This window comes from Melospiza melodia, chromosome 12 (assembly GCF_035770615.1).
Source record: "Melospiza melodia melodia isolate bMelMel2 chromosome 12, bMelMel2.pri, whole genome shotgun sequence".
NCBI lineage: Eukaryota > Metazoa > Chordata > Aves > Passeriformes > Passerellidae > Melospiza > Melospiza melodia.
Window position 1 is genome coordinate 19,196,201 of NC_086205.1, and position 11,395 is coordinate 19,207,595.

At 54.4% G+C, this 11,395-nt stretch overlaps 1 protein-coding gene across 1 annotated transcript; it reads left to right on the forward strand.

Moving 5' to 3' along the window:
• The first annotated feature begins 2,056 nt into the window (after positions 1-2,056).
• Positions 2,057-9,752, forward strand: B3GNT7 (UDP-GlcNAc:betaGal beta-1,3-N-acetylglucosaminyltransferase 7). Its single transcript, XM_063167107.1, has 2 exons — positions 2,057-2,141; positions 6,306-9,752. Exons 1-2 carry the CDS (start codon positions 2,131-2,133, stop codon positions 7,504-7,506), a joined length of 1,212 nt encoding a protein of 403 aa, XP_063023177.1. The 5' UTR covers positions 2,057-2,130; the 3' UTR covers positions 7,507-9,752.
• The last annotated feature ends 1,643 nt before the right edge of the window (positions 9,753-11,395 follow it).

The following is an 11,395-nucleotide window of genomic DNA, read 5'->3' on the forward strand; positions in this document are numbered from 1 at the left end:
GTGCATCTTTTTCCCTCACAGCGGGAAGTAGGGGGTTATTTGAACCAAAACCCTGCACAGCAGCATGGAGTCATCCGGGAAGTGCTATGCTTGCAGCCCTACAGCTTTCCTGCACGGAGGCAGCCGTTGGAGAGGCGGGACACAGGGCTGGCACCGCTCCCTGCCCCAGGCTGCCAGGAGCCCTCCTCACCCTGCAGCAGTGCCCCTTCCATGCTGGAGCAGCACAGCACAGCCTGCAGGCTGCAGCACGGGCTGGATGTGCTGCTGCTGGGGCATCCACAGCGCCCTGGGAGACTGCAGCACACCCACAGCACAGGGTGCCCAGGCGGGCAGCAGTCACCCCAGGCTGTGGTTTGGGATTTCCTGCAGCTCCCCACGAGTGGATGCTGCCATCCCTGTCCACATCATGGTCCCAGGGCAAATTGCAGGGGTGAAATGGTTGTTGTGCTCTCAGGGCTTTCCTGTTCACATCTCTTTGTGCAAGGGCCATCCTCCAGTGGGGTCCTCCTCCACTGTGAGCCCCTCCTTGCAGAGCGGGGTGAATTCCCAGCCAAGGGCTGGCATGCACCAAACCATCCCTTGTGCTACAGGGATGAGGAGGGTCCTTCTCACAGCCTGTTCTGGTCAAGCTGATGCTCAGTGAATCTCCTGGCCGTGGTTTTCTTGGGGCCATGAATGCAATAAATACAATTTTTCCTATAGGCACTGGGAACAGGCTAAAAAGGAATCAGGAAAGGTATGTATGGACTTTTGGTAATGATAAGGACATGGGATGCTGTAGAGCTGGTGCAGCCTGTTTGGGCAATGTTTCCTGAGGAGCTTTCACAGGCCCCAGGACACAGAGCTGCAGGGCACCTGGGAAAGCGATAAGCTGAGATAAGGAGAGAGAAAGAGATCTGGAGAAAGCAGCGCAATCTTCCTCCCAAAACTGAGTTGGACATGGATTTTTCTTGGCGCTGTTTCAGTAGCAGAGGTTGTGGGTCCCTCTACATGACCAGTCTTTGAAAGAAGAGCCTTTCCCATAAGAAGCTCAGTGTGTCCAGGGGGTTGTGAGAGCTGTAGGAGACCCTGACCCTCATCATGAAAAATGCAGAGGAACTGTTCAGAAAGGGGCTGGGATATCTCTGCTGGACAGGAAAGGAAATATTGCAAATTTCCTGCAGACTTCCCAGCCTGGCTTCATGGCAAACATGTGCAGCTGGTGGGATTGGGAGGGTGACAAAAAAGGGAGATATCAGAAATCAGAAGGACTGATTTTTATGGCTGAAAAACACCTGCAACTGAAATGTTACATTTAAAAGGAAAATAAGGTCTTTAATCTGCTTCTTAATGGGCAGTGGGGTGTCCCATACTGATTCGGCTCTAGCAGGAATGCTGGTGAAAGTGCATCTGAACAAGGGCTGAAGGAACAGTTTGAAAGGACCCCTCACCTGGCTGTGATGCTGTTGGAAATTTGACCCATGAGAGGTCCCAGTATGCTGAGCAGGAATCTTCCTGCTGCAGCAACTCCCTACACGCCCAGGTGTGCTGTGGTTCCTAGGAAATGTGTGAGTGCTGGGCAGAGCATGGATGCCTGGGTGAGACTGGAGTCCTGGACAGAGTATTGGCCCTTGACAAGGCGTGGACCTTGAGTGAGATGTGGGTCGAATGGGGAAGGGTGGGTCCCAGGAGAGGTGGGTGTCCCGGGAGGCGCATTAAAGACTCTGGGGCAGAGCTAATGCACCCCAGAGAGGGCACAGTACACCGGGAGCCGGGCTAGGACGCCCCAGATCCTGGTGAGAGTGCCATCAGCAGCGGGGAGGGTCCTCAGGGGGACGTGTGGGGTGTCACCCTTAAACTCCTTGTCCTGGAAGCACTGGGGAGGTGTCTGTCTGTCTGTCTGTCTGCCTGCGGGAGCGGGCGGGGGCGACGGGACAGAGGGGCAGGGCAAGAGTTAACCTACCTGCTCTGCCATCCATCTCTAGGCTCCACCTCGGAGAGAGAGGGGAGGGAAAAGAGAAAAAGTAGGGAAAAAAAAAAAAAAAGTAAGAAAAAAGAAGAGGAGGAGGAGGAGGAAGAGTGCACAGAGAAGCGCCCGGACCGCGGGCAGCCCGGCCAGCAGCGGAGCGGCCGCCCCGTCCCACTCCCAGCATGTTCCAGTGGTGAGTGATCTCCGGGGAGCGCGGAGCCCGAGCCACGCTGCTGCGCCGCTCCCGCACCGAGTCCCGGTATCCCTGGCTCCGCCGTCCCGTGCCCTCCGCTCCCGCTGCCCGGCGCTGCCGTCCCGGCGCTGCCCGGAGCCGGGGGACTGCGAGGGTCCCTCCCCACCGGGTCCCTCTCTCTCGTCGCCCCGGGGGTGGCCGGCCGGGGAAGGACAGCTCTGGTGGGGACGGTGGGCATGCGGAAGCGACTAAGAGCGGAGTGTGTCATTTGTCCCCTGTCCGTCTGTCCCCATCCCTGGAGCGACCGCCGCGGCTCCGCGGGGCTCCCAGGCCGGGTCTCGCTGGCCGCGGTACCCCGGAGAAGGCTCCCTGCGGGTCCGCTCCCGACGCGAATTTCTCTCCATCCCGGGACACCGGAGCTCCGGCCCGGCGGGAGGCAGGACCGGGGCAACGGGCAGGGGCGGCCGGTTGGTGCCCCCCAATCCCTGGGGATGCCTTTCCGAGCTTTTTCCTGAGAAGAGCTGGTTTGTGTGGAGGGGCCGGGGGCAGCAGGGCCTCCAGCCCTGCCCGGTGGGGTCCCGTCCCACGACAACGCCAGCCTGGGGGCAGATGTCCTCGTCCAGGGCAGTACTCGGGGTTTCGGCTCTTGCCCCTTCCCCAGAAGCGTGGTTTTACGGTCTTGTATTTAAACCAGACTTTTATGAGGAGGGGACGCATGTCCGGGCACCCGCATGGCGAGCTGCGGCCCCGCTTGGTGCTTGCCCCCAGCTATTGCACAGGCTGCTTCTGGGGACATTTGGGTTCTTCCTGCCCAGCATCTGCCCCTTTATAAGATCCCCTCTCCAAATCCTTGGCGCTGCCAACAGACAGGACTCTATACTGGCGGTGCCTCCAGTGACTGGGTCTAACTGAGGGGCCAGCAAAAGTCCCCATCACATAAATATATAGCGCTGGCGGATCCAAAAGGTTTTCACACGAATCCGAAGTGAATGGGATAGGGATAGGGATAGGGATAGGGATAGGGATAGGGATAGGGATAGGGATAGGGATAGGGATAGGGATAGGGATAGGGATAGGGATAGGGATAGGGATAGGGATAGGGATAGGGAGCCCCTGTCTCCCGGGGCCTCATCTGCCCTCGAGCATCAACACCTGAAAGGGGTACTGCCCACCTCTGATTTGGAGTTTATATTTAACTGCCTGGTGGCAAAGCCACCTCACAGGGAGGCTTTTGAAGTTTCCTTGCTGTATAAAAGAAGGAGCGTGTTAAGACCTTTTCAAAGCTCTCTTGATGGCACCAACACCAGCAGCTGGGGCAGACAGATCTGACTGGCACCGATGGCAAATCCTTGGTTTGATATGGGAATTGCCTGCGGTTGTGGCTCAGGGTCCTCCCAGTCCCCGCCGCGTTCCTGGCAGTGCAGGGACAGGGTTTCTGCAGGGCAGAGGTGGCTGCGGGTCTCCTGGTTCCTGCTGGACCTGGTGGGACCCTGTGGTTTGCAGTCAGACCAGTAAGAAAAATCCCAAATAGGTTCTTGTAACAGAGAAGGAATTGCACTGGTGAGAACTAGGAAACAGGGTGCACTGAAGGAAGGAGGAATAAATTTCTGTGCTGTTGTGCAACACCTCACCTATAAACATACCCAGGCCACTTAACACTCCACCTTTTAATAAAAGCTGGAGTTGTCCCCTCAGCCCTGGGTCAGAACCTTCTGTCCCAAGGAGAGTAATGGGCGTCAGAGCACCCATACACTGTCAGGCAGAGTCTGCCAAGGCTGGGACCATCTATGTCAGTTAGTGACGGCCCTACCTATGCAAATTGTTAAAATTCGTATCAGTAGTTCCTTGTCCTTTGGCTTCTGGGTAACTTTTGACCATCCTTCAGGCTGAGTATTTTATCACTTGTTGTCCTTGGATGGTGGGGAGTGTAAGAATGTGGTGGGACAGGACAGGATGGGATGGGATTGATGCAAATAAAATTACTATACAGGGTGACAGGGGTTATTTCTGCAGCAGAAATTCTGCAGCATTTTCTTGCCGGGTATGGATGAGAGGTTTTAAGCATCGCTTGGCTGTGCTTGGAGTAAAGTTGTATTAGAACTGAAGGGTTTGTAAGAATAAGCTCAGAGCTGTGCAGGCAGGGCTGGAGTGGGTTAAGGGAATGGTGAGATCTAATCAGAACTGCTCCCTCATCAGTCTCAGATGAGTGGCCACATACAAAACCGGATGAGGAATATCTATCCATTTATCCTTAATTACTTATTTCCACGCTGGCTCCCACAGTCCACACTAGTGATCACAGTTTTCCCACGACAACTTCGAGCTCAAAAGTTCTTTGTGCTTCAGAGCGAAGCCAGAGACAGGAGCTCCTGCAAGCTCCTGGTTCCCTTCTGGGATTTCTGCATTTCAGGGTGAGTGGAATCCCCTAGCACAGTGTTGTCTCCTGTCCTGGAGAGTCTGATCACCTATGGGGTGTCCCATAGGTGTTTTGGTGCAGCCTGAGGAAAACTCCAGCAGCTTCATGGTGGTTCTGATCACAATCCAGTCTAGGAGAGTTTTGTGGCTTTTTGGGATTTTTTTGTCTATCTGGAAAATACTTGGGTTAAATGTTTCAGATTGCAGCCCCAAGCTCCGTCTCTGTGTCTTCTGAAGTGAAGGTGCCATCTGCCTGCTAGAGATGATTCTGGATTTTTCTGGCTCTGACAGGAGAGGGGGCTGAGGGCTCTCCCCAGTGGGTGTCACCCAGGCTGGGATGTGCTTCTGACATGAAGAGGACAGGCACAGGGGCATCCCAAGACCAGTGCCATATCTGTCTCCATCAGCTCCACAATGCAGTGGCAGGAAAAGGGTGTTCAGGGACTGCCAAGCACCTTGTGTCAGAGCAGACAGAGATGGGGCTGCCCTTGGGAAGCTGTTGGGAGTAGAGACAAGGAGCTCATCTGCCCCAGGGAGATGGCCCAAGGCAGCTGGAACACGCAGGACTGAGGCAGGAGGAAGCTGGTGCAGTGTGCAAGCTGTGGAGAGAAGCTGAGTGCTCAGGAGCTACTTTGTGCAGCTGAGCAGAGAGAGCAGTTCCCCTCCTCTGTGCCAGTGGGATGAGAAACCCACCTTTAGCTGAATGGAAAAGCTGGCTGGGGAGGAACTGTGCATCAATAATCTCCAAGTCCAGCCTTCCTGCAGTCCCAAGGACCTCAGGAGGATCCTGCTTAAGCTCCCCATGAACTCCATGCAGGGTTTGTCCCTGAGCCAGCAGCTTCCCAGGGCTATAGGTCTGCAGCAGAGGAGAGCAGCAGGATGGCCCCAGGAAGAACTGGGTTTGATCTACTCATGCCCTGCACACCCTGGACATGCAGACACCTGGATTGTCACAGGCTGGGAAAATCTGCCCACCCAATCTGCCCTCCATCCACTGCTCCTTATCACCACAAAGGAAGCAATGGGACCCAAGAGCTGCCCAAATGCCCAGGAGTGCCCCCAGAAATACTGGTTCCCAAGGTGGTTGTAGGGTTAGGGATGTCTTTTTCCCACTGAACCATGAAATTTTACTCAAATGGCTTTCTTTTTTTGTCCTGATGTGCCATTTTGAAATTAAACAGCAATGCTAGTTTCCTGTTGACTCTTATGGTCTTCCCAGCTCTGGTTTCTCAGTGCTGTGTAACCTGTGATGCCAGTCTAGGCCATGGACAGTATGTCTGTCTTGCAGCTAAGGCTTTTATGGAAAACATAATTCCCTCCTGCTCTTGTCCTAAACTACAATTTTCAGATGGCTGAAACAGCAGTTTCTCTTGGGATTTTCTCCTGAAACAGCTGCCTTGCTGAAACTCTCACCCTGACTTCTCTCTCTCTCAGTCCATTTTCATTTCTCCTGTGAACCCTCCCTGATCTTCGTACTGGGGTTACCAGAGGACACTGCAATCACCCCCACATACCTTGTGCCTGTCCCTACAGCTAAGTGTGGCCCCAAAGCCACCCCACAAGCAGGATACAGCTGGGAAGAGTATGCATTGAGGTGTCCTGCAGCTCTTCCCACAAGGTTTTTACTCCTCAAAAGGTGATGGAACACAGATTATGAGCATCCCATGACTTCTCAAGAAAGTGCGTTTGCAGACAAGCCTCTTTAAGCCTGTATATTCTTCTCCTTAACCCCTTGTCTCTTCCCTTTAGGAAGAAGACCATCTACAAAACAGTTTGTCTCTCCTTCTTGCTGATCATTACAGTAACGGTGCTGCAGCGTGGAATGGCCCCGAACCAGTTCATGCAGGGCCAGCAGCAGAAAGAACTGCCCCCTTCAGAGCCCTTGAAATCACAGAAGAGAGACAACGCCTTCTCCATCAGCAACAGTTTCTGGAAGACCAAGAAGGAGAAAGCTCCTGTGAAGGAGGAGAGCGTGACGGCAAAGCAAACAAAATCCTGGGATGTCACCACTACCAACTGCTCAGCCAACCAGAACTTCAGCAAGGTGGATTGGTTCAAAGGGCTGGAGCCCAACTTCAAGCAGTTCCTGCTCTATCGGCACTGCCGCTACTTCCCCATGCTGATCAACCACCCAGAGAAGTGCAGCGGGGATGTCTACCTGCTCATCGTGGTCAAGTCCATCATCACACAGCACGACCGCCGCGAGGCCATCCGCAGGACCTGGGGCCAAGAGAAGGAGGTGGAGGGCAAGAGGATCAGGACGCTGTTCTTGCTGGGCACCGCCTCCAAGGAGGAGGAGAGAGCCAACCACCAGAAACTGCTAGATTATGAGAACCACATCTATGGGGACATCTTGCAGTGGGATTTCCTGGACAGCTTCTTCAACCTCACCCTCAAAGAGGTCCATTTCCTGAAGTGGGTCGACATCTACTGTGACAACGTCCACTTCATCTTCAAAGGTGACGACGATGTGTTTGTGAGTCCCAGCAATATCCTGGAGTTCCTGGAGGACAAGAAGGAGGGAGAGGACCTCTTTGTGGGGGATGTCCTCCACAGGGCCAGGCCAATCCGTAAGAAGGAGAACAAGTACTACATCCCCAGTGCCCTCTACAACAAAAACATCTACCCACCCTACGCAGGGGGTGGGGGCTTCATCATGGATGGAGCTCTGGCCAAGAGGCTGCATAAGGCCTCAGAGACACTGGAGCTGTACCCCATCGATGATGTCTTCCTAGGGATGTGCTTGGAGGTCCTTAAAGTGTCACCTGTTGGGCACGAGGGCTTCAAGACTTTTGGTATTGTGAAAAACAAGAACAGCAAGATGAACAAGGAGCCATGTTTTTACCGGAGTATGTTGGTGGTTCATAAACTGCTGCCTCCAGAGTTGCTCCAAATGTGGGACTTGGTCCACAGTAACTTGACATGCTCAAGAAAACTCAATGTCCTTTAGCTCAGTCTCTCTGGAGAGCTGGGACTGCAGGAGCTGGGACAACTGATCCCTGCTCTGGGGTGGGGTGAGCCTCCGCTGGGGCACACAAATCCTTCAGGGGCAATGCCCTCCAGGGTGAGGGGGGCAGAGACACTGCACTCACGGGCAGGGTTTGTTCCTGTACTGTATTGTGGTTCACGTATCTCCAGCTGGGTTGGGGGTTGCTGAAAAAGAGAAAAAAACCAACAAAACATGACAAGTCTAGCACAAAATGGAGAGAGGGCAAAGAGGTTTGTGCTCTGCTTTAGGTACCTCCTCCACAGCAGCATGATGAGTGGAGGAGTGGAGGGAGGCAGGGAGGGATGTGGCACTGGCATTTTTTGGAGATGTTCAGGGTCTGGCTATCCAGGGAAGCTGCTCCAAGGGAGTTCAGCCAATTACAAGAGCATCAACCACCCCGGACTCAAAAATCATGGGATTTTGTTATCTCAAATTTCTCCTCTATGTAAGGTCTTGGTAACATTGACCCTGTGTGCATTGGGTTCACCCCACCAAAGTCCTGTGTGTCCCCATATGCAGCTGGGGAAAGGGGCTCTTCTCCGAGGCTGGCCCTCAACAGCCCTGAGTCCCCGTTAGGGTTTCAGCCTGGCAGCTGGGGACCTGGGGTCCTTGTCCCTGTCAGAGTGTCCCAGGCAATGGTGGCTCCCAGCACCAGCCTGGGCTGTGCCTGGCTCCCCAGCCCCTCTGCAGCCTTACTGCATGTGTCCTCAGAGGAATGCACCCAGCTGAAATTCCTCAGGGATTTGTTCCTCCTGGCAGGAAAGAGACTAGGCCAGCTGCCCTTGCCTCTGGCCAAGGAAGAGGTGGAGAAAAGCGGTGATCCCCCTTGGAGTTCCCCAGGGGGGCATTTGTCACTTCTGGGACCCAACCTCCTGGGCATCCCAGGGGGTGCTGTGGGAGACCCTCTCCGTGCTGCCCAGCTGCTTTCATGGCTTTGCCTTGCAGGGGAAGAACAGCCCCAAAGGCTCTGTGTGTGGCTGCTTTGGGCTCAGCCCTGGTTTGTCAGCAACTGTGATGCTCCAGGGTAGGCTGGAGAAATTGGCTCTGCTCTGGCATGAGAAGCAGGGTTCAAAGGGACAAAGTGAAGAAAAGCTGGTGTTTCACAAGTCTGCTCCTCTCAGGGTTGTTGCAGTATTTATTCTACAGGCTGAGATTGGAGCATGACAGGAAATGGGGTCACAAGACATTGCCTTTTTTCTTTGGGCTGAAAGGGCCACGAGCTCTCAAGGGGAGCCCTGGGCTGGTTGCTTTGGTGGAAACCACCCAACACAGAGACATGTGGCCACACAAGGGCCACGGATGCTCTCCAGCCACTGACTGCAGGCATGAGCAAAGGCCACAGGAATGTGCAAAGCCACACATGCTCACACACGTGCTCCCAGGCACAGGCTCTACACGCACAGATGTCCCTGTGTGTAGGGCTGGCATGCCCAGGTGTCCCTGCAGGGGCTGGACACACAGCCACATGCATGGCCCTGACCACGCACAGCGAAACACGAGCACAGACGCCCTTACTCTCTCTTCCTCTCTGGTGCCAGACATTGAAAGGTAAAATATTTTACTACCTCAGAGGTCCCCCTGTGCAGTGCCTTTTTTTTTTTTTCCCTTTCTCTTATTTTCCTAATGCGTTTTGGAAACAGGCCTGTTTCATTTACTCCAAGTACATTTCCCAGGTTAGAAAACAAATCTAAAAGAGCATAAACCAGTCAAAAATGGCACCCACACGCCAAGCCACACCACTCTTAAAATGGTCCTGTTCAGATGAGATGCAGATTTGAAGAGAAGGAAGAGAAAGAGCCAGTGCTGCCCAGGGCTCAGCTGGTGGGGATACTGTGAAACTGGATGTACAATGCACCAGGTCCCTCAGCAGAGTCCTGAGGGCATTTTTGGTACCCACTGGGCTTAGGCAGCACACAACTCTTTCCTTTTCCCCTCCTCTCCCTCCTTCAAACAGGAGTGAGTTCAGAAACACTTTCCAAATTGATACCTCCATAATTTATGTCAAGTACAGTACTTTGGGCTGTACATTTATCCTGGATGCAGGGTCAGCTCTCGCTCTCTGTAGCAATGTGTATGGTGAGCCAGGGCTGTGTGCAGACATCTCTCAGTGTTCTTCATCTGGTGGGACCTGTACAGAGAAACCTTGTAGAGTTTGGTAAATATTCTAGTTTCTAAATAAAGGTTAAAAGAAGAATAAAAAAATTCTACAAGCCTTGACCTCATGTCATTACTAGTGAGTTTCTGCTGGGAACAAAATCTGGCAAAGTGCTACACTGACAAACCTGACTTCTTGGAATGGGCAACTGGGGACTGAAGCTGCCCTGTTCCAGTTTTTGGCACAGCTTGCTTGTGGAGCCAGGCACGGTAACCAGGCTGGTGGGTATTTTTTCTCTTTCATGTACTCCTCCACCTTCATGTCAAATTAAACTTCAGATCCTCCTGGTGCCCTGCAGGGAGGAGCTTCTCATGTCAACCTCTGTGGCAAAAGCCACCTCAGCAGGGCTGGGAACTCACTGGCTTTGTTGAGCACTCTCTCCTTGTGTAGAAGGAGATGGGCACTCCTGTCCCTGCTACCCTCCCCACAGCAGGACCATGCTCACTTCCACAGCCCAAGCAGCACCATGGGGTAATACAGCCCCTGGTCATGAGGCTCAAACCTGGCTGGGGTGAAGAGGAGGAAAGCCACAGGTGAACTCGTGGGTGCCACCCTGGTATCTGGGCACTGAGGGGCTGTTTCCAGAGCTGGCACCCAGCTCGGACACTCCCGGTGCTGAGGAGTAGAGAGGTCAGCAAAGGGGACCAGGACACACTGTATTGGCAGGCTGGGCCATCTCACTGGGCCTGGCTTCCCCAGGGCACCAAAAATTTAATACACATGGACAAAACACAAGCGCTCAGTGGAGGCACTCATGGACACTCCTGCCCATTCTCTCTCCAGTGGGACCCCACGCTGTCACATGCCGCCGTGTGCCACGTGTCTGGCGGTGGGAGCAGGGCCCATGTGCCGTGTGGAGGCGGCTCCGGCCGGGGCTCCCCGGCAGCGCCCTCAGAGCTGCCCCCTCCTCACGCAGGGCGGGAAGGAAGCGGAGCGCGGGCCGGTGCTGCCCCCTGGCGGCCGCGCCCGCCCCTCCGACCATTTGCCGCCGGGGCGCGGGTGCGGCTCCAAAATGGCCGCTGGCGAAGGGCCGGGAGAGACTGGGCAAGGGGTGGGGGGGATGACACACGGCACACAAACCGCACAGCTCTCCAGCTGAAACGACCCCAGACTCCACTGGGTTAGTTTTGACCACAGGGAATGGCCTTTGGCAGGGCTCGATGTTGGGAAGCCAGAGAGAAATGGCCACAGCAGCATGAGCGGCTGGACAGGGCAGGGAAGGTCACAGCAGTGGCCGTGTGCCAGGAGGGTGGAACAGGCTGACCAAGTCTGGAGCTGGCACGGACCAAATGCCAGGGCAGGATCTTTCAGCAGGGCAGGAGTAGAGGACATCAAGGGACCTCACGCCCAGGAAGGCTCAGGTACACAGCCCTGCTTTCTGGGCTTGTTTTCTGCAACCAGCACTCTGGGAAAACCATGTAAAACTTAACAGCTGCCACTGCAGGGCAGCACGCTGTCCTGGCTAGAAAAACCAGCCAGTGACCATGCCACAGGACTGAGGCCCTTCATCCCCAGACTGCAGACCTTGGCATGAGGAAGCAAAAGAGGCCTGAATTTGGTTACAACAAGGCAGCCACTCAGCCCAAACTCCTGCTCACACTTAGGGGCAAGAAGAGACAATTTGAAATGAAGCACAAGAGAAAATACTTGTAGGAGAGAGCAACTGAACTGCAGGGCCTTAGTACAAGATCTGAT